Genomic DNA, 22,016 nt, shown 5'->3' with positions numbered 1-22,016 from the left:
CCTCTGAGTCATGCTCTGATCTAATCCGAGAGTTGGCCCACTGCTTATTTCTGTTGGCATCGTGGAACCTGGAGAAAGACGTACATGCTGTAGATGTAGACAGATGAAGCGAGACAAACGCTTCGTCAGCTCTGAGAGAGGTAGCAAGCACTGACAGATATCCAAGACGGAGGCAAAAAGGGAAAGCGATCCTTGACGTGGTGTCGATCAGAGGCCCGATCACCGGTCATCAGGAGAGCTTCTGCTGTTTCATTATCTCAATCTGAAATGGATCATCCTGCAGCTCACCTGGTCACATCACTTTGGATCCGTTTGTCCCTAAAAATAGATACAAGCTTATTTCATTGTCTGCGTTTCCCTTCCTCTGATCTCTACATGCTGACCCTTCAGTCTGAATGGCTGAAAGTCCATCAGTTCCTCTAACCTGACCACCGCTGTGGCTCACTGCAGACGGGCTGGAATCACATGAGAAAGAAGCAACAGCAGAAATTAGAATATACTATGATACTGAAGGATTCGGGCCCTTTGCACTGAGGAAGGTCCGGAGCGGTCTGCACCAGGTTCTCAATAAAGCTGCTGTGTGTTAGAGCTGTTTGAAGGCAGCTGGACATTTCAGTGACGGTTTCTAGAAAACCAATATGGCGACAGCGGTGAGACGTTTTTATAGTCCTTCCAGACCTTCGCCTGTCTGCCACATATTTAACCTGACCTGAGTTTATCTTTGTGTCTGCAGGACTACCCCAGGAACAGACACCCTGGGTGGAGCAGGGGGTCCGTGGCCTACCATGCAGGTGAGAGTTCAACCCTGTTCTCTGATTCTGTCTTTTTGTTGTTGTTGTGTTACTTCCTTTGTGTTTGTGGTCTTCAGTGAGTTATGTGAGTCGGATATACTTCCTCGTAAGCATCTACCTGCTCTTTAGATGTAAACATCACAGGGCACCGTCTCTGCTGGATGTTAAGGTGCTGAGCACAAACAGAGATGAAGGGCGTAGATGAAAAACAGAAAAAAGGAGGATCCATCTCCATCTCTCTGTGATGAGCCAAGAAGATGGAAGTTTAGTCAAAGTTATCTTTATCTTCCTGTGCTTGGTCTTGGTTGTTTGTGACCACAGGCCTGTGAGTGTTATCTGCGCAGGCATCTGCACCCCCATCTCAGGCCTCAGCATCCTTCGCTATCAGTGCTAAGAGATTAGCTATCAAACGCTGCAGCAGCAGCCACAGTCAGTAGGTGGTTGTTTTTTCCCTTTCAGCTTTCAGCTTCCCTTTGCAGCTCGCTCTGTCTCTGACAAAGGCCTGTCACAGCCCAGATCTTCTTAGTCCTTATCTGAGTGAAGCCGTTAGGAGCTCGCTCATCGTCAGTTTCTCTTAGAGGATGTCAGCTTCTTCAACTGAATCGTTCACATGCCACAAATTCCACTTTCTGTCGAGGTTTTTCCACCAGGAAATGTGTACCATTTTATTTTTAGAGGACAGTTTATGTGCTTTCTTCCAGTTCAGCTCTAAATCAGCTGTCAAAACACATTTTCTTGTTCACTCCGCACATTCCACTCATGTTTGGAGCCGTTTATAGTCCTAAATCCCCGTATCCTTTTCTACATGAGACACACTAATAATAATAACAGTTGATGCTGGATGTCCTGCCGAGGTCTGAGGATGATCCCTCCGAGCTGAGTGACGGACAGGAGGCTCAGCCTTGCCAGTCCCAGAGATCTAGTGCTGCGGTTTGCCTGGTTTGGCCGCCATGCGTTGGACACCACAGAAATGTGCGCGCCCAGCACAACTCCCATTAATCTTATTTGTTAGAGACTAAAGTGATGTTTGTGGTTTTCCACGCTGTGTGTATGAGGTTTGCCTTCCCATGCTCGGGTTAAAGTGCAGCGTCTGATCCAGCTACTTAAAGTCCACAGCCAGAGGCCTCGTCTTCACGTCTCCCCGTACGAGTCCAAGATTTCCTCTGAACAGCTGAGGAGCCTCAAGAATTTCACGCAGATGCTCTTTGGCAGGATGACAAAACCTTAATGTACACACGGTGTCATATACACCAGGTCGCTTTGAGAAGGAAAGGCTTCTGCTTTGTTACCTTGGTTTTCCTGCACGCTGTGAGCCAAGAATGCTTTTTCTATGTCACCTGGTATGTCTGTTTATTAACATTCATGGTCGGTTTTTGTGCTTGACCTCAGTGTCTGAAAGGGCAAATATCTGCCAGGATATTCTTGGCTTCATATAGACTGTTGGAGCTCTGTTGTGTTATTATCATAACTCATGCTGCTCTTCAGTGCACTGAGAGTGTTTGTGTTGGTTTCAGCTTCACCTTTCAGGATCACACTGGAGTTTTTTTAGAGATGTTCTGCAGCCAGGAGAGTAAATCCAGAAATCATATCATGATACGAAGCGACGTTCTTCATACTTCCATACATACATGCATGAATTCTGTGCTTGCACAGTTTGATTATGACTGTCACTTTGATTTATGGTGCGTTATCGTGGGCACGTGACCAGTGTTGTGCCGGATCATATGAGCTGTATGTTACTGACTTCTGAGCTTGTGTTTTTACTTCGTATCCAGATATGTTCCAGTTATACACACACACGCCTGCCAACCGTATCGCCGCTCTTCTCTATAGCTTATATAGTTTGAGAGTTCTTTGGCCCGGCTGCTGTTACCGCTGGTGTTTGTATTGGGAGCTGGCCCAGCGCGGAGCTCCATCCAAAGTCTTGGCTCACATTGGCTTCGCAAGTTAATGGGCCGTGGGGCACTGCGGGCCCCTGCGGGCCCCTGTTGGCCCTATCAGGAGCAACCAGCCATCCAACCAGTGAGTGCTCCTCAACAAGCCTCATTAACCCTGTCACCCCGAACCCCCATCGCTGATTCACACGTGCTATGACTCAACACCCGCAGCCAAACGTTTGCCCCGCCATCATCGCCACCATCCGTCTCTCACCACCAACCCGGCACGAGATAACAGGGCTCAGTATAAGTCCAGTGACGGGTCTAATCTGATCCCAGCTCAGGTTCTGCAAAAACAATTATTCAATAGCAACAAGTAGAGCGATAATATCATCTTCTGACCTAATGGGACAAAAATGGATCTGGGTGACGTCGCCTCTGTAACACAAAGAGGTTCAGGTGAACAGATAAAGTGAGCTGAGGGTGTTCGTTCCCATGACGAAAGAATCCGGCATTCTTCATCTACAGGTCATTTAAATATCCAAAAGTCCAAAAGTTATTGTTCAGTTTTCAAAGGAAACAGAGAAGAGCAGCTTCTAACAGTTGAGATTTTTTTAAAGCTCAATCAACTGTCAGAATCGTTACTTCTCATTATTTGTTTTGATCAACAATCTTGACATTGTTGTGCGTTGTTAGCATCATTATCATCCGATCCTGATTGGGTGGTACAGCCAGTCAATCCCCCTAACTCATCCCCTGCTTCTTTTGTAAAAATAGCATTTCACTTTATATTCTGCAGGCCTGTCGACGGCTCGTCACAGTTAGCAGCTTTAGTTTGGAACAGAATCCGACTCCGACCCGTAGAGCCCGATCTGCTCCGTTCTGACTGAAGGTCATTTCAGTGTTTTGTGTTTGTACACAGCTGGGGCCCGGGAAGTAAACCGTATATGATACATCAACAGCTCAACGCGTTGTTACTGATAATCTCACCTGGCAGCTGCAGATGGAATTCATAGTAAATTCTCAGGTCGGTGTTCGGGGGTGTGGGATAAATATTTAGTTTTCATTTTTCATGTTTGAGGAGTCTGTGTAGTCATTGTTCTCTGGGAAGGGAAGCCCAGTCTTTTCCAGACAAACTCTCATGTTACCAGAAAGCCTGTTTTCCTATTCCCAGCTGGTCTCAGTCCTCAGCCAGGGTCTCTTAGCTGGAGCCACAGATCCTCCTGCCCTCTCCTCCTGTGGGCTGGACTCCAAACCCCAAAATCAGATCCAGTTTTCACCTTCTTGCTGCTCTGAGGATGAACCTTAGAGGTCACGGCCGTCGACTATCTAACGGTCTGTCGCCTCGCTCTTATCATCTGGACTTTGGCGTGAACATCATCACCAGCTTTCTGCTCAGAGCCAAACACAACTCAGCATGTCCATGCTAATTTTAAACTCTCGAGACTCCAACACAAATTTTAACATTTTCCACCACATCCTAACTCCGAACTGAGCCAGTTTCCCCAATATCACTTTCCAACCTTTTAATACCAAAGCACGCTTTATATAAAAAAAAAAGGAATAAGACTATTATTGTGTACTCAAAAACTAAAATAGCTCCAGACAGCTGCGTCCCAAAACGAATTCTTCTAAAGCAAACTTTTTTTTTTTACATGCGGAACATTTTCTAATTCACAGTGAACTCATTTTCACGGCCAGTGAAGTTTTTCTTCCAAATAACTGATTGAGCCTGTAAAGGGACGCTCCACCAACTTTATACACGCAGTTCAGTTTATTTGAATTGAAAAGTTAAACTCAGCGAATGAAAGTATTTACTGCAGGGAGTCAAAAGCTTTAAAAAAGACACACTGCAGGCGTTGACTTGTCGTGATGTGAAAATCTTAAAACTTTGGTTGTAACCACGACTCTTATCAAAATAAATATCCTCAGGTTACAGAAGCTTTAAGTTGATCATGAATCAGGTGCAAATTCATCCAACATGTGTAAACGTATACATTAAATGGAGATCTGAGAAAGGGAAGCACGAATAAACATCACTGATGGTTCTTGAGCCCTCGTTGCTCCTGTCCCCATCCAGCAGCTCCATCCTTCGGCCCGGACCTGGACGTCCTCCCCCCATCTCACCTCCAGCGCTCCAGTCGTTCTCCAAAGGCCGTGGGCTGCTATTTTTAGCGGCACCGCGCCGGCGTGGCTTCCCTGTTTGCCTGGTGTGTGGTGTTGTGACAAGGGCCCGCATGGGAGCCGTAATGATACAGTGTCTCCGTCTCCCTCCTGCTGCTCAGATAGAGATTGTTTAAACAGTATCCTGAGCCGGGGACGGGTCCCATGACAACTCCATAAATATTTACCAGCAGCAGCCACGCCGCTCCGCTTGAGGAGAGCTCGTCTGCAGGCTACCTCTGCAATGTTTTTCTTTTGCCCTTTTTTTCCATTGTTGTCTCTCGCAACTGTAGTATGTGTTGTTTTGATGATTTCCTTTGGATGTTGTCTCTCTCTCTCTGTCAGCTCTGCTTTCACCTTTACACATCATCATCTGGCTAGAATGTCAGGTTGTCCTGCATGTTGGAGCTGCATTAGATGTACACACATAACACATCGTCACAGTCAAGTTCAGCAGCCGAACGCCCGACAGAAGGACAAAAATCTGAGCTCTGAAATGTTTCCTCTTCCCTGCTGTTGTTGTTGTGTCCACCTATTAACTGCAGGGGGGTCGTAGTGACGGCTTCGTGAATAAATGACATGTCACCTGCAGGTATGTTTGACCACCCTCCTCCTGTGAAGGAGCTCGTTTTAATGTTTAATCCATTTGTCACCTCTTGTGTCTCAGATCTGGTCCCAGAGACTCACAGTCATCTGGATCTCTGCCTCTGATACTAACATCAATAAACGCACCATTCAACGCACCTTTTTCCTTCTTACGACAGATGATGGGAAGATCTTCCACGGCAGCGGAGTCGGCGACGCCTTCGGTCCACGTTGTTTCAAAGGCGACATCATGGGCTGCGGCATCATGTTCCCACGAGACTACATCCTGGACGGAGAAGGTGAGGCCTGAAGGTTCGGGCGATTACAGCGTCACATGTTCGTGGGAGGTTTCGCTCTTAAAGCTGATTACTGCGGTTTAGTGTCAGACAGTTGTGGCAACACTCGGTCTTTACTGAGTTCATTGTGTTGGTGGGAACGAAACTGGATGTGAACCAAAGTCGCCCGCATGGAAAACAGCAGTCTCTTCAGGGTAAAATTCTTCATTGAGAGACAAATATAGACTTTTCTGATCTCAGGTGGGTTCAAGTTACCAAACATGTAATAACAATTCAAAAGTACAGCAGGAACAAACATACTGAGCAAATAATAACGGCTCATTTTGGGGCATTAATGAACATGTTTTGCTGCCTCGCTCCTCCTCCGCACGGATTTTCTTCAGTTAATGACCCCGAGGCTCTTCCCTCTGTTCTGTCCTCAGGGGACATGGACGACTGGGACCAGTTGGACGTCCGCCCGGGTCAGGCGGGTGTCCAGAACGTTCTGTACCTCAACAACGAAGAGGAGGACGAGGAAGACGGGGAGGAGGTGGAGCAGGGACAGGAGGGGAGGAAGGTCACGGTGAGGTTCCTTAAACACAACACAACCGCATCCACACACACATCACTGAGTCATTTACCTGACCGCTGGGAGGCCGGACCTGGACTCGGAGTTAGGGGGCGGGGCTACTGCAAGATTGACAGACTGGACCACCCAATCAGGACAGAGAACAGAGCAAGTCAGTGGTTTGAAAAAATAAAGATGGCCGACAGACGAGTCAAGCAGGTGATGTCATCACTTCGGAAGGTGACCTGGTAGATTGGTGGTGTTGACCTGGACGTCAGATTTCAACGCTCAGCAGGTTCACTGAAGGCGTGAATGTTCCTCAGGATAACGTACGATGGATTCAAGCTCAGCGCAGTACAAACTTCTGCTCTTTCAGACCATCTCCAGAACATCAGAGTCAGTCAGGGATCAAGACACAAAGCCAAAATCCTAAATCCACAGAAACTGCAGCAGGTTTGTGGAGCCGCCTGAAAAGCCGAAGCTAAATGTTGATCGTTGGTCCAAATCGCTGCGGTTTCTCTCTGCGCCTCGACACCATGCAGTTGTGCAAGCAAAGGCCGAGGAGGTCGTGTGGGGGGCACACAGAGCTGAAACCCAAGTGGGTGAGAACAGAACAGGCTGAATCCTAATCCAGGGATTTGTCAATATTTATTCAGTGGGACACATTACCCTCCGAGCGGCGCTCCATCAGCGCACCGCGGCCTCCATGGGCTCGGCTGCACGTGGGTGAGGGGGCGGGGGGCCGCAGCACACACTATTCAAACTGATGAAGGCCGGCGCAGTTTCACTCGGCCTTCTTTTGACTGAATGGCGGTTAAGCCGTTCTTTTTAGACTGGGTGGCACAGTCAATGTTTGAAATGTGACTCAGCCTGATTTATCGGAGACACACACTCCACAGTGCTCCACTTGTTGTTTTAGTGCGTCGGTATTTGTTCTCAGACTTGGAAAGAAGCCTTCAGTATTAGCAGTGAAAAGCGTGTTGATGTTCTTTTGAGAACAGCTGGATAATGTTTGATCACTGGCTGATTTAGTAGAGACATGTACTGTAAACACTGACTCTTTTTTCCCCCCCAAGAAGACAGACATTACACCGTCACCTATTTATTTAACGATATTTCCTAACTGCACATAATTCCTGTTTACAGCAGGCACACTGCCCCCCCCCTCCGGTGGGGTTTGTGTTCATATCTGTCATTATGAAAGACTTTTCTCTCCTGACTAATTGCCCCGGTGCTCTATCGGGGGATTTACCTTCACTGCCAGGTTTGCTGTTGGTGTATTTTAACCCACTGTCGCCCCCCTGTGGTGCTCCAGGTGTTCTTCACCAGGAACGGGAAGCTGATGGGCCGGAGGGAGATGGCGGTTCCTCCCGGCGGCCTCTATCCCACCGTGGGAATGCTGAGCAGCGGAGAGAAGGTGAAGGTGGACTTACATCCTCTGAGCGGGTGAGGGGGGGCGTGATGATGATGACGCCCTGCGCGCCGCCGGCCGCTGCAGAGCTCCTCCATGACAGCTAAGCATGCTGCTAACTACTCACCAGAATCAGACTCCCTTCAGCCGCTCACCTGCACGCCACACTACCGCCGATTATTTATCAGACTTGCACAGCGCGTTGTGTCCATCTCACATCACCGCAACACAACCAGAGCCCCCCCCACCCAGCTGTGAAGGAGCAGGGGGAGAGAGAGCCCCCCCAGAGGCTGAAGGCCTCAGTGGAGCTCCAGAGGCATTGCCCTGATAAGTCTATGCAATCCGCCCCCCCCACAAATCCTCTCTCTGGACGAGGCTGCCCCCCTGTGAGCGATCAGGGAGCTGCTGTCCCCCAAACTCTCCTGGAGCTGGCTCCAAGTGAACCGCTGATTCCACTCAGTTTTGGTCATTTCAGAACTCAGACGTCTCTTCGGAGCTGACGAGTAGATTTGTGAGTATTTTCTAGTTTCCTGTTGGAGCCGGTGTGAGTGAACGTGCCGGATATATATTTTCTACAAAGAATCTGCAAAATACACATTTAAATTTATCTTGTACTTCAGAAGTTCAGGGAATGTGTTTTGTTTTTGCACTTTGAGAACATGAAGAGGGCCACATGCAAAATAACAGACGCAGATAGTAAAAGTCAGTGAAACAAAAACTACAGCCATAAAAATAACCAACATTTCCGTTAATAATTTACCTCGTCAAAGCTCACAGCGACGCTTCAGTTTCAGGTTTGGTGGAAAGAATGTGATATTTTGTAGGCAGCTTAAAAACTGCTGAAGAGCCAAGAGAGAAATATTCTTGGTCTTCCTGAGACGACATTCTGTCTGTGACGGAGAATCAACTGCTGGATGTTTTCAATCCTTGTTTCTGTTGTTTTGAGGTTAAAAACGACGACGTCTGTTTGCTGCTTTTAGGAAGATAGGAAACAAAAAGGCAGCAGAGGCCTGCGTCACGTCACATCATCGGAGTTTCACTCAGGTTTTATACAAATGAGCTCAGTGCAGCTCGTCCAATCAACATCCAGTAATCAATCTTATGTCTCATCAGAAGGAAGAAAAAACAACAAATCTGGCTCAACCTGAGATGATTGGCCCGACCGGCAGCCAATCAGTTAGCTGGAAAACTGAAATCACTCCCACAGAATCCTTTTGTTAAGAACAATAAATAAAGCAGATGAAACTAAAATGATTTTTCCGACGATGATGTTCAGGATTATCTGCCATCAGCTGTTTGGAAGCAACTCTTGAAGTTTGTCTGTCAGCACTGACTAAAAAGGAAATAGGACGTAGGAGAGTGAAACTTTCAGAATAAAAGACAAAACAGATCCTTTCATTCTCCAAAGGTATGACAATGTTCTTGCATGACGCCTCATGTTCTTTTATTCTTCTTTCTTGTCTAAACCTAGTGCAGATTTTACCCACAATGCAACTGAAGCTGAGGCCTCTGACGGACACAGAGCTTCAGTGTGTTGGTGATGCAGGCCTCATCGTAGAGTCAGTGGGAGCTGGTTTCCACACAGTCTTGTTTGATGAAAGGGAATAATATTATTACGGTTAACCAAAATCTCCATCGGACGGTTTCCTCTGTAACTGTGAGCTACATTCCTGTCGACCTTCCTTTGAGGTTCGCTCTCACTCAGTAACGTGCTGTAAAATCACATCACAGGGTTTAACTGTTAAAATCACGTCTGCTGGAGACCCAGTTTTCTTTTCTGCTTCTTGTTGTGTGTAGATGTTTGGTTTTGTTTTCCTTGTCCTGCAGGGCTGAATAGACTAACGAGCAGGTCGTTACAGCCTGAACTGTAAAACTGAAGCTAGAAAGTGCAAAGATATTAATGAGACACTGATGTGGACGTCCGAGCCACGTCGAAGTTCAGGGTATTGAAGTCACTCATATTTAAGTTTACAACAGAAATTCAACCAAATTAGAGCAGAATCTGGTTTAAATGTTTGTACTCAGCAGGAACTTCTGTGATGATAATCCTCCGCCTTGTTGACTTGCACTATAACAGCCTTGTTAGTTCATGTATGATCATCAATAAAGATTTCAGCAACAGGACAGAGATGTGCTTTGTTTTATTTTGAAAGTCGTCACACGATTCCTAACCCTGCAAAGATAGTATTTCTGTTGACGTGCTGAGAAGGAGTTTCATGTCATAGACAGAAAGGTGAGTTTGATATCTGAACCAAAAGTAGCTCAGGGCCAAGTGTCACATCAACATCTGCTGATTTCTTTTTGTCATATATTGTTTAGTGAGACTAAAATGGTCACTTTTGTATCTCAAGTGGACGTAAAACTGAAAATGATGCGACCATAAAATGGAGATGTTCATAAAATATCTTTTTAATAGTGCGTGAAGAAGCTGGAACATCTGACATCAATCTAAATTCATTTAGTCATTATTGTTTAAACTGGTTTGTTCTGCACTGATGAAGCTGGAGAATCTACCAACGGGGCAACTTGGCAGATCGACACTGCGTCTCTAAATTTAAAACGTTTGTTGTGATAACGTCTGTCAGTCACTGAATATCAGAATATTAGGAGACAAATGGGCACCATTATGGTAAAATAATGTTTAAATTGAAGTATTTTTATTTTCCTTTGTGGGAAAGTATCTCAGAATCTGAACTTGCTGTTTGCTCACTAAATGTTGAATATTTTACTGAAATATTAAAATGAGAACATCTCAGAAACTAAATCCTTCAAACAAAAACAGGAAAACGTCATGATGTAATCTCATCTCAGTTATTTCATAATTAAATCAACTCAACTCATATCAGCCACTGTGATGTGATTAAATTTGAATATTTTTTTATTGTGTGTTTTATTATTGTACCAACTGAATAAAAATGTCTCCTTTCACACAAAAAAAGTCCCAATAACGTGTTTAGTAAAGAACTATTTATTTAAACAGCAGTAACCTGAAGTTTTTGGTCCGGTGTTATTTAAAAACAGCACAACATTGAGATCCAGTTAAAACAAAGAGAAATGTAAATGTGTTTTGTTTTTTTTTTGTTTTTTTTCCTGTGACAACTGAAAGTAAAGTGACATTTATTTGCTACAGAAACTCAACGCTCCCGTTTTTTAGAAAAATGGGCAGAATGAATTTTGTGGTCTGTCAGTGAAGACATCTTAGAAAATCAGTCATGTCCACAAAAATCTAACTGTTCTATGTGTCACAACTTTTCTGTTCTAAAAAGATTTATTACATCAGCCGCCATTTTGAATTTAAGAACCAACATGTTCTGTAAAAACTGACGTGGCTTTAAGTTTAAGTTTTCAGAAGAGGCACAAATGAATGTGACGATGTGGCTGTCATCTGATTGGCCAGGAGGTCTAAACGTCAACGTCCTCTTCCTCCGCCTCTTCGTCCTCGTAGTATCGGTTCCGTTTGATCATCTCCTCCACCGTCAGGGCCTCCTGCTGCTCCACCTCCTCGCTGTCCCAGAAGCCCACATCCTGAGAGGAGCGGCTGGCCGACGCGGCCGTGGGCTCGCTGGGTGTCTCCTCCATCTCCTCCTCGTCGGGGGTCAGGTGATGGTCCGTCACGTCAGCGGTCTTCATCGGCTCCTCGTCCTCCTCTCCTGAGCTGCTGTGGACGTCCACACAGCTGTCCGTCTGTCCTCCAGCCTGCAGCTCCATGCTGGACGGTTCAGCACTCAGCTGCGGCTCGTCCACGGCAGGAGGTGGACTCTGTCTTCTGGTCTTGGGACCAGGAGTGTCGGCGGCCTGTCCAGCCAGTGTGAAGGGGAGGCTGCGCTCCTTCAGGGAGGAGCTCCGGCGGAGACAGGAAGTGTCTCTGTCCTGTTCAGGGGGGGAGGAGGACTCCTCCTCCGGCGGCCACTTGGCTTTGATGGGCTTCCCGGCCGAGCCGCCCTCGGCAGTCACCGTGGCGCCATCCTCTGGCTCTGTGCGCGGCGGCCATGAGATTTTCAGCCGGCGGGTCTCGGTGGGTTTGTCGGCCTTCTCTGAGGATCCCTGGCCCAGAGCCTCCATTGTGGCCGTCAGCACGGTGACTTTGGCCAGCGGGGAGTCCTCCACACTGGGGCTCTCCAGGTCCGAGGCCGGAGCCGGGCTCGGCGTCTTGGGCTTGGCTGGAGACTCGGACTGCGGCGGCGTCTCCCCTCCCTCGGCTTTGCCCTCCCACAGCTCTTTGTGGGGCCGGTGGCCGAAGCCCTCGTCGTAGTTGCCCTTCGCCTTGAAGAGCTGGCAGAAGTGCGGCTTGCAGTAGACGTTGTTGTGCAGCGAGGCGTAGTTCGCCAAACTGACGGACAGGAAGTAAGAAGGAGACGGCGTTAAGACACAAAGATCAGAGTTTATAGCAGATCTGTCAGTTGTTCTTTTTATGGGTGAACCTCTGATCAGCTCCTTCAGCTGAGAAACTAAAAGTGTTCCTGGCTTCATGGGTCCTCATTTATTAATGATGAAAAACTGACACATTCAAATCAAATAAACTGTTTTTAAAGGTTCTTTATAAATGTTTCCACCTTTTCATTCATTTGGCCAGATTTGATCTTGTTTGTGTGCTCACCTCAGTTTGGTGTTGCAGTGTGAGCAGCGGAAACAGGAGCTGTGGTAAACGTTCTGATTGGCCACCAGCCTCTCCAGAGGATAAACCGTCTTCAGACAGGACACACAGCTCTCCCTCAACGGCATCCGGAAGCTCTACACACACAGACAAAAGGTAAATTCATGCTAAACATGCCGCTGAGCTGAGGGGTCTTTACTTACTTTGGGGGTTTTGAGCTGAGAGGACTCCTTCTGGTTCGGGGGAGTTGGGGTGCCGGGACCTGACCCTTTGGGATCACATGACATGAGAAGGCAGTGAGGTGATGTGAACACTAGAGGGAGCTGCTGTCGTGTTTCACAGAGAACTGTTGGACTGACGTGACTCCTGGCAGATCAGTAACTATGATTAAATGCTCTTTATAAAGTGGAACTAAATAAAAAGCTGTTGAAACTCTCCAGGTGGATGAATGTTGTGATGAGAGCTGCATTCTTACCGGCGCTCTCTGCAGGGAAGCCTTTCCTGCTGTTTGGTTCAGACTCTGGACTCTGAAACAAGAGAAGAAGTTTCCATCCCCGTCAGATCTCAGAGCATTGAGCCGTTTTGTTTTTGTTTTGTTTTTTTAAAGTGAAGGCGACCTCACCGCATCCAGAGAGAAGGGGGGGACGTTCTCCTTCTGCTTTCCACTGAAACTGTCCAGCTGATCGTTCTGGGAGACAAACGAGAGACCAGATGTGACGTTCTGGGACAAAATGTGTCCAAAACTTTAACCTTTAACTCAGGACGGACTTTCATCCCGAAATTTGAATGTCTGAGCTTCTCAGCTTACGTCAGCTCCAATCCAGAGTCAGTTTGTGTGACTGGATTTGACTAAAGCAGACAGGAGTGGCCAAACGGAGGACATCTGACACAGGAAGTGGAATTTTAGGTCGGTGGGTGAAACAAAAGATCAGGACATGAAGCAGCAGTTTGAGACTCAACCGGGAAAATGAAAGTGAAGGAGCAGATCCCAACATATCCTGAAGATTAGTCCAAAAATGGGTTTTTAACACAAATGCAACTAGATGGCATCATCTGTGGAGTCTGGACCTTCTGACCAGATCTATCTGGACTAAACTCCACATGTGGCTCGATCAGAAATCAGATGCCTGAGTTTCATTGATGAACTTTGACCCCCCGGACCAATCAGACCTATCAAAGTGTCTGACCCATCAACTGGACGAAACACAGAATGAATCCAGTTTGAGTCTAACAGGACGGACAGGACGGTCATTAAAGAAAATACTCACACTTCCTGGGGGGGGCGGGACGTCCTGTTTGGAGATGGCAGCTTGGTAAAGGGCCATCCTGTCCCGGAGCGGAGTGGACTCTGCAAGGCTTCCATCTGGTTGACCAACAGAGAAACAGATTTGAGGATCAGAGCGAGTCAAACTGATCAGCTTTCAGTCATCAAAACTAAATTCCTTCAGTATTTTATTCGGCTCAGTAACTTCTGGGAACATCTGCTGAATTCCTTTTTCCTGTTTGGGTCTTTCCGAGCCGAAGACGGGGCCGCCGGGTCAGGAGGGAAACTGGAGTCCTCTGAAGCACGAACTAATGATCACAGTTTGTTTCTGAAGAGGATGAGATCCGTCTGGACCGTCCAGGACGGCTGACGGACTGCGTTTGTTTGTTTGTTTACCTCCTAGAAGCTGCTCCATGTTGGCAGAGCTCCCTCCGAGGCTTCGACCGGCCGGCTCTCTGGAGACCTGCAGGACACACACACAAGCCAACAACACAAAGCTTCAGTGTGTCCACAGAGTAACACACAGGGAGGTGGAGTGGAGGGCAGAACGTGTCCCATAAACAAAAGGAAACAACGTCTCCCCCCTGCCCCCTCCTCATTTCCTCTTCATGCTGTCCTCTGAAATAAACCCAGAAAGGCCCAAAACAGATAACCTTAAAGTCAGTCAGGCTGATCTGTGTGTTTGTTCGTTCAGTCCAAACCTCTTTAATCCCTTTATGAGCTCAGAGCGTCGGGGTCTGAGGCGACTCCCCGTCTGTCCAACTCCAGCAGCCTGTCAGGTCACAGGTGGACACATGACAGGTCGGAAGGTGACGTCCTCCTGTCGAGTCATTGTGTGTGTGTGTGTGTGTGTGTGTGTGTGTGTGTGTGTGTGTGTGTGTGCGTGTGTGCGTGTGTGTGCAGGCATCAGCAAGTCTTGATTTCACAACAGAACAAACAGAAGTGTGTTCAGACACGAACGATCAGAGAATCAGAGCTGCTTCTGTTTTTAAACACAACTCTAACAAAGCAGTAAGGCTGTGTTGAAGTCTACGGGAAAATGTCCCTCCTTTATGGTCTCAGTCTGAACACAACATGATGTTCCTTTTTTAAAGGATGGGGAGGGGTTAAGGGGTGGGGCTAATGGGTGATCAGCAGAGAGCAGGTGAGATCCACCTTCTCCTCCAAAGATGGTTCCAAAAACAAAAGTCTAGATGGCCGACAGTCCTGGTTCAGTTTTTGTCTTCAACCGACCTGAACTAAACCTGAAGAGACGACAATCTCCACAAAGACGACATCGTCATCAAATGGATCAGCTCTGTGGGGGGGCGGGTCTGTCTGAGATGGTGTGCATGTACATGCAGAGGGGTGTAAACATGTCGGGGGTGAACACATAAGGACAGACGGGGTCCCATGAGACCAGATCAGCAGGCCCAGACAAAGACTCTGCTGCTAATCCTGATAAAACACAGAGAGAGAGAGAGAGAGAGACAGAGAGAGACAGAGAGAGACACAGAGAGAGAGAGAGAGAGAGAGAGAGAGAGAGAGAGAGAGAGAGAGAGAGAGAGAGAGAGAGAGACAGACAGACAGACAGACAGAGAGAGAGAGAGAGAGAGAGAGACAGACAGAGAGAGAGAGAGACAGACAGAGAGAGAGACAGAGACAGAGAGAGAGACAGAGAGACAGAGAGAGAGACAGAGAGACAGACAGAGAGAGACAGAGAGACAGACAGAGAGAGACAGAGAGAGACAGAGACAGAGAGAGACAGAGACAGAGAGAGACAGAGACAGAGAGAGACAGAGACAGAGAGAGCGAGAGACAGAGAGAGCGAGCGAGAGACAGAGAGAGCGAGCGAGAGACAGAGAGAGCGAGCGAGAGACAGAGAGAGCGAGCGAGAGACAGAGAGACAGAGAGAGAGAGACAGAGAGAGAGAGAGAGAGAGAGACAGAGAGAGAGACAGAGAGAGAGACAGAGAGAGAGACAGAGAGAGAGAGAGACACACACACCGTTCAAAGACCCTATCCAGCTGAAAGGACCCTCTGAAGTTGGACCCAGAGGTGGTGGTTTCATCACTGAGGCTCTGCCCCCCCCCCCCGCCCTCCCCAGGAGGAAGAAACAGGAGCCTCTTTGAGCTCAACGCACCAGCAGAGAAACTAAAACCTGAAGAAGCCAAAGAAAGAAAGAATACAGACGGATGAAAAACAGCAGAGCTACCTCTGGAAGAAAGACACCGAGGGAGAGAGAGACGGGGGGGTCCAGTTTGGTGTCCTGGCTGGATCAGAGCAGAGACGGGGGGGGTCCAGTTCGGTGTCCTGGCTGGATCGGAGCAGAGACGGGGGGGGGTCCAGTTTGGTGTCCTGGCTGGATCGGAGCAGAGACGGGGGGGTCCAGTTTGGTGTCCTGGCTGGATCAGAGCAGAGACGGGGGGGGTCCAGTTCGGTGTCCTGGCTGGATCGGAGCAGAGACACGGAGCTCCAGGGGGAAAGTGACAGACGAGGGGACAGATAGGAACAGTAGACAGGGAGCAGGTGTTCCTTGGGGGGGTAAATGGGGGTGTGGCCGGAAGAAGTGTGCCGTGATGTCAGAACCCCCCCCCCCTTATCCATCTGTACCCAGTTTTATTTTTTGCCTCAGCTCTTCAGAATAAAGCAGCACCGGGGGGAGTCTCCTGGGACAGAAGGGAGGGAGGGGGGGGGGGGGGGAGGAGCAGCTGGTGACCGGGGGTGGGGGGGTGGGGGGGGCATTAAGACATATGAACCAGGATCAGACTGGATGAAAACTGGAAATAAACCGTTTGTTTTTCATTTTTTTGTTAATACTTTTCTTCATTAACTTGTTTAAAAAGATCCTTCATTCTCTGTCTGACCATCAGGGGGCGACTCCACTAGCTGTAAAAGAAGTCAGATTGCATTGTAGTCTATGGGAAAATGCCCCCCCCCCGGCTCGGTCCCTCCTACACAATCTAGTTACTTCTGCTTTCAGAAAAACAAAATGGCTGACAGACATCGTTTTCTGGAGGCTCAAACCAGCAGCTCAGATAAATGTTTCTGGGACGTCACGTTGGATACTTCGTCCCGTAGACGTCCCGTTTTTAGTGTCTAAAGTTTAAAGTTGTGATGGCTGAAGGAGACATTGGTTTCACCAAATACTCAGAAATCTGTATTTTAAGTCCTCTCAGTGGTTTTTGGCATCGTTTCTAATACTGTTGGGGGGTCATAAGTTTTCTTCATGTTTCAGGGTCATCCATCTGAAAATGGAGGCTGAGGTCTGTGACGGTGGGTTGGGAGGTGGGGGGGTAGAAAGCGGACAACAGGGATGATTAATGGGGGGTTTAATGGGAGGGGTCAGGCCTGAGGGGAGACGGTCCCATCAGCTGTCTGCAGTCATGAGTCTGCAGCATTACATCATCTGCCCTGTGAAGACGAGCTCCACAAAGAGGGGGGGCCGGATTCTGCTCTACACTGGAGGCTTTTGTGTAAATCCGGACTCAGTGTCTGCAGGACTGTATGGACCCTGTTTCACTGCTCCAGGAGTTCCCAAACAATCCCTCCTTTGCTAAGGAAGCTGCTCCAGGAGTTCCCAAACAATCCCTCCAGCTCTTTAAAAGCCCCCACAGGAGGTCAGTGTCGAGGCCGACGGTGGAAGTTTCAGACCAACTATCTGAGGAGGACGAGGATGATCTGTGCTCTGGTTCCTGACAGATGTTGTGTTAACGGGCTCCTTCCTGTCATGAGCGGCATCCTGCACAGCTCGGTGGTTATTAACACATCACACCTTCAGCGTCAACTTCACATTTCACAGGAAAACAACAACAACACACAACCAGATCTTACGCTTCCTCCACGTTCACAGTCCATGAGCAAGACTTCTAAGAATGAGCTGCTGCAGTCAGTGATGTTTGTTGGAAGGATGTGAGTCAGATGAGTGAAGCTGCACCATGTGACTGCAGCATGACGGCGCTGGAGGGATCTGACCTCTGAGAACAAGAACCACTTTTTTTGTTTTCCACGGCTGAACTGAAACTAACGTGACGAACTGCAGCCTGAACGTTCACTTCAACTTCCTGACAAACCTTGTTTCTTTGGAACAACTTCTCAAACCAAACACCTCTGACAGAATGAGGCGTCCTTCATTCTGACAACTTTGGTCAGTTTCTTTAATAAAATATCTGAAAGCTGAAATCTTAACAGAACATAAATCTGATGAATGGTTTAATTTGTGGGTCTGTTTAAAGACACTTAAAGTAATTGAATACCTGCCACATTACTTATAAATTAACTTCACTTTATTTCAATGTAAAAACTAATGAAGAGGTTCCGGACATGAAAGAAAGACTGACTTGGCGTGTGAAACCGTGAAACTGTGGACAAATTCCAAACCCTGCTGGTCACTGATAAGGAGAGATAAGGGGGACTTGCCTTGTCGGTCAGATTCTCTCCCCTCTCAAACATCATCTTCAGGCTGTTGAGGGGAACGCTCGGTTTCTCGCAGTCAGGAACCTCAGCAGCCGCCGCCGCCGCCACTCCCTCCTCTGGATCTCTGCTGGGTTTGGCCTCCATGTCTGTGGGGTCTTCGCTTTGGGCCGCCCGGGGCTGGTAGGAGGTGGACTGGCTGATCTCAGAGTTGTGGGTCTCTGCCTGGGGCCTGGGTGTTGGCTTTGGGCCTGATGATTGACCGATGTGGGCGGGGGGAGCGGCTGAGAAACAGGGCGTGGCCTGAGTTTGGGCTCTGTGGCTGGATGGCGGCGATTGCTGATGTTGTTCCCAACGTTTCTTTAAAACACTCAGATTCCCACCACAGAGCGTTGAAGGCAGCGGCTCCGCAACCTGAACAGAAGAAGAAACTCAGATCACATTCAGTCCCCGAATCTGTTTCATCTGGAGTTAAAAGATGAATTGATACTGAGTTTTTTCTCTCGGGACTTTCTGACTTCCTGTCTGAAGCTTCAAGCTCATTGATTCGATTTATGGCTCAAACTAAAGCTGAGTCATTTTAACGCTCTTTCCTTTTCTTTATTTTCAAATTAAAGCGAACACATGACTCACCTGCACATCAATTTATCTAACAATCATTTTCACAGTTAAAGTTTTTGAAAATGTCAGACACAAACCTGAAGATGTTCAGTTCATAAACGTGACAAAGAAAAGTTCTTTGGATTATTGTTGGTCAGAGATCCCCAAATTTAAATTATTTTTGGTATTATTTTAACTGAAATTAAAAAAACAGAAGCATAAAACTAGAATGACTGATCATTTCCTTCAAACGTGGAAATAAATGTGCCTCCATGAGAATGGAGCGGAGAACTTCAAATGTTTTTTTGTTTGTTTGACCGAATCACATCAGCTGAAGTTAGAAGTCCGAAACATTCCTCCTTAATAAGATCTAAAATCTGATCCTCACTTTTCTAGTTTTGCTGAAGTTAGAATGTGTTTCAGCCCCCTGACAGTTAATCTTCTGTTCTTCCATCTGATAAAATAAAGCAGCAACACATCAGCTGTAATGACTCAGTGTTTCTGAGGATTTAGAGGAGGAGACAGTGAAGGATGCTTCCTCCTCTTTCAATATTTTCACTCTCCTCTGAAAACTGGAGAGCTGATCCCAAATCAAGTTTCAATAAAAGTAAATAAAACACCAGTTAAACTACAAGTTCACATAAGTGCAAACAGAGTCTGGACAGTTTGAGCCGCAGGAGGAGAAGAAAAGACAGTTAGGAAAAGAAAACTGGAACAACAATAACACAAAAGACAAAGAACTGCTAGACAATCACATCTTGAAACAAAAAGAAGAAAAGCTGAAAAAAAACTCTTCTTTGTTAAAGTAGAGAGTTAAAAACCTGGTAGAGCGGCAGAAGAACACCCGGCTTGTCCAGTTGGCGTTGTGTGTCTGTGTGTGTGCGCATGTGTATGTCTGTCTATGTGTGTGCGCTGTCCCAGATGTGAGCGCCTTGAGAAGTGATCAGAGCAGCATGAAGTCAGCAGCCCACCCCCTACAGCAGAGAGGGAGGAAGGAGGGAGAGAAAATCAGAAACAGAGGCGGTCAGTGAGGGAAGGAGGGAAAATAAGTCCAGGAAATGAGGAAAAGGTAGAAGGCAGAGACAAAGAGCTGCACAGACCAGCTCGTCTGAGCTGTGCGTGTCGGATTTTGTCGTAGTTGCCATGTGATGTCTTGAATAACGTCTAGGGGGCATTTTCTAATCGTCATTTTGACCTTTGACCTGAAGACTCCAACTAGTTTGTCCTTTCATCTTTGTGAAAGTTCCAAATTTTAAGAGTCTGTCGAGACTGACCACAAGGCTTTAACTGCATACTGTGAAGGCACCCTCACTTTGACCTTTGACCTTAAAGACTGAAATTGTCTCAGAGAACATTTGTCTTAATAAAGGGACAGACCGAAAACAAAAGGCGTCCAACTCTGATTGTCCCTTTAAAAGGACAAAGTAATCCTCCAAAAAGGATATTTATAGACTTCTGCATCCAAAACAGAGATGTCAGGAGACGTGTTAGCGTGAGACGGGGCCTGAGACGGGGCCTGAGACGTGTTAGCGTGAGACGGGGCCTGAGACGTGTTAGCGTGAGACGTGTTAGCCTGAGACGGGGCCTGAGACGCGGCCTGAGACGGAACTGACCATCTTCTTCTTCTCTGCGCTGCCTTCCTCTGCTGCCATCTGATACCTGAGGGGGGGACAGATGGACAGACGGACAGTTAGTGAGAGGACGCTGATGGAGGAATGTGACAGTTAAAGAAGCATCCAGTGTTTAATATGAACACACGAACACGTCCGTCCCAGCTGACGTGTTCGTGTGTTCACTCTGGTTGTGCAGCAGTTTGTTCTTGAACGTGTCTGACTGAAGGATCTGAAGTCATTTTAAAGTCCTTTTTGATGCTGATGGCTCCGTTTTCCTCCTGAGAATGAAGCACATGCTGCTGACCCACAGAGTGAGAAAGAGGAAACTAAAAACAGCTGAGCAGCGACACTGATGACCTGGTTTCTGGTCGGAGGTGGAAGTGGGTGAGACGGCTGCTGCTGAATTATTGAACTCTCAGTCAGAGGGGACTTACTTGGAGAAGCGCTCAGCGATGGCGGTGTTCTTACCGCGGGCGGAGATGATGGACAGCTCCTTGGCGGTGACCCTCAGAGACTGGGACGCCCACTGCCTGCGGCTGAAGGGAGCGACGGAGGACATGTTTGTCTGAGCCATGGATCTGTCTGTCTGTTGTCCAGGAAGGGGAGGACACTGTCTGTAGAGAACCAGAAGAATGAGCTGCTGACTCGGCTTCTGTGCATTTAAATGTTTATGAGCTGCTTTCCCTGCGCTGGACAAGCGTCACCTTCTGCCGGCCACTTCGGCTCAGAGAGCGACAGGAACTCAGACAGACGTCAATATGTTTTGTCAGAACACGCTCGGCCCGGCGTCCGAGTCAGGAAGTCAATAGAGCACGTCACACAGCCATCGGCCATCTGTCTGCTCTCACTGAGGCTCCAGCATGACAACACAACTGTTACACACACATCACAACACACACGTCTCTACCTGCCCTGCTGCCTCTTCTGCAACCTCACATTCCGAGGCCAAAGGCGAGCAGACACATGCAGCCGCTCTGGATCAATATCCATCATCTGAGTTATACACAACCTCCGGGGCCGACGCACTAATCAGACACAACTGAGGCTCATTACTGGAATGATTTGGCCTCGTTCAGCAGACAGAGCTTCATTTTCTGCCTGAACAGAGACTCACAGGATCTACTTCCTGTCGCACTCATGGGAATGTGAGAGCAGCTCCCTTCCAGTCAAAGATAAGCTCCTTCTCTGTCAGACCGACAGTCCGCACCAAAAGACATTCAGAAGAGAGTGGATGGATTTTTTGGCCGTCCCGCATCACAGCAGCCTGAGAGAGTCCGTTCAGAGTCAGACGGTTCAAACACAGCAGCCTCACTCAAACTTCAGCAGAAACAGCAGAACCCACCTGAGACCGGATCAGCTGTTCCCCTCAGTCTGCCACTCTGCTGCTGCGTTTGGGAGTTCCTTCTCCTTTTTACTCCACAGCTGCCTCCGAGTGGACAGGACAGGAAGTAGGAGGAGCCTCCACCCCCTCAGCCAATAGAGAGGCAGCATTCACCTCCACCTGGCAGGTACCAGCTGGTTCACTTTCCCTGCTCGCCCCCTCCCAGGACTGACCAATCAGCAGCCCCCTGGGCCCGGTGTGCTCAGGGAGGCAACCTGAAGGGATCTGGGGAGGTGAGAGGGGGAGGGAGGGGGAGGGAGGGGGAGGAGCATGGGGGGGAGCGTGAATTACTGGAAGCTGACTCCAGACTCAGCTGCAGGTCGAAGGTTTAGAGGATGTGACTCATTTATGATCCAGACTGACTCCACTCTCTTTTTTTGGTGTTTTTAACGAGGCAGGAATTTCCATTTCTTTACCTGTCGGAACAAAAGGTGTTGCATCATCTCCTTCAATCTACTCAAACCCCCGTCAGTCTGAATCTGAAGGCACTTCCTGTTTCAGTT

General features: G+C 47.9%; 2 protein-coding genes across 6 annotated transcripts in view; one reads left to right on the top strand and one right to left on the bottom strand.

Moving 5' to 3' along the window:
• Positions 1-9,794, top strand: part of spryd3 (SPRY domain containing 3) — a 45,641-nt gene extending 35,847 nt beyond the window's left edge. For 4 of the 5 annotated variants that reach the window (XM_029505688.1, XM_029505687.1, XM_029505689.1 and 1 more), the window contains 4 exons: positions 734-791; positions 5,596-5,715; positions 6,135-6,274; positions 7,575-9,794. In XM_029505688.1, the coding sequence (XP_029361548.1) occupies positions 734-791; positions 5,596-5,715; positions 6,135-6,274; positions 7,575-7,709 (453 nt within the window). In that variant the 3' untranslated portion in view covers positions 7,710-9,794. The remainder of the gene's footprint in view (positions 1-733; positions 792-5,595; positions 5,716-6,134; positions 6,275-7,574) is intronic. The other variant, XR_003840903.1, reaches the window with a different exon arrangement.
• An 879-nt stretch (positions 9,795-10,673) lies between these two features.
• Positions 10,674-21,738, bottom strand: lima1a (LIM domain and actin binding 1a). The gene is made up of 11 exons (XM_029507182.1): positions 21,475-21,738; positions 20,567-20,746; positions 20,133-20,178; positions 17,926-18,333; positions 13,925-13,991; positions 13,533-13,627; positions 12,887-12,952; positions 12,740-12,791; positions 12,468-12,532; positions 12,268-12,401; positions 10,674-12,000 (listed from the first exon to the last, which is right to left on the bottom strand). The coding sequence occupies exons 2-11, from the start codon at positions 20,704-20,706 to the stop codon at positions 11,073-11,075; spliced, it is 2,001 nt and encodes a 666-aa protein (XP_029363042.1). The 5' UTR covers positions 20,707-20,746; positions 21,475-21,738; the 3' UTR covers positions 10,674-11,072.
• Positions 21,739-22,016: the final 278 nt, after the last annotated feature.

The sequence above is a fragment of the Echeneis naucrates genome, chromosome 7 (genome assembly GCF_900963305.1).
Source record: "Echeneis naucrates chromosome 7, fEcheNa1.1, whole genome shotgun sequence".
In the NCBI taxonomy this organism is placed as follows: Eukaryota; Metazoa; Chordata; class Actinopteri; order Carangiformes; family Echeneidae; genus Echeneis; species Echeneis naucrates.
The sequence above is the reverse complement of the archived record's forward strand: the minus strand, read 5'-3'. Positions and strand labels throughout refer to the sequence as shown.

Excerpts from the sequence above, each read along its gene's own strand:
- lima1a (XM_029507182.1), bottom strand. The coding sequence starts at position 20,706 with ATGGCTCAGACAAACATGTCCTCCGTCGCTCCCTTCAGCCGCAGGCAG. Across the intron at positions 13,992-17,925 it reads GAGAGAATCTGACCGACAAG|GTCTCCAGAGAGCCGGCCGG; the intron begins GCAAGTCCCCCT and ends TGTGTCCTGCAG. Across the intron at positions 12,402-12,467 it reads CTCAGCTCAAAACCCCCAAA|AGCTTCCGGATGCCGTTGAG; the intron begins GTAAGTAAAGAC and ends CTGTGTGTGTAG.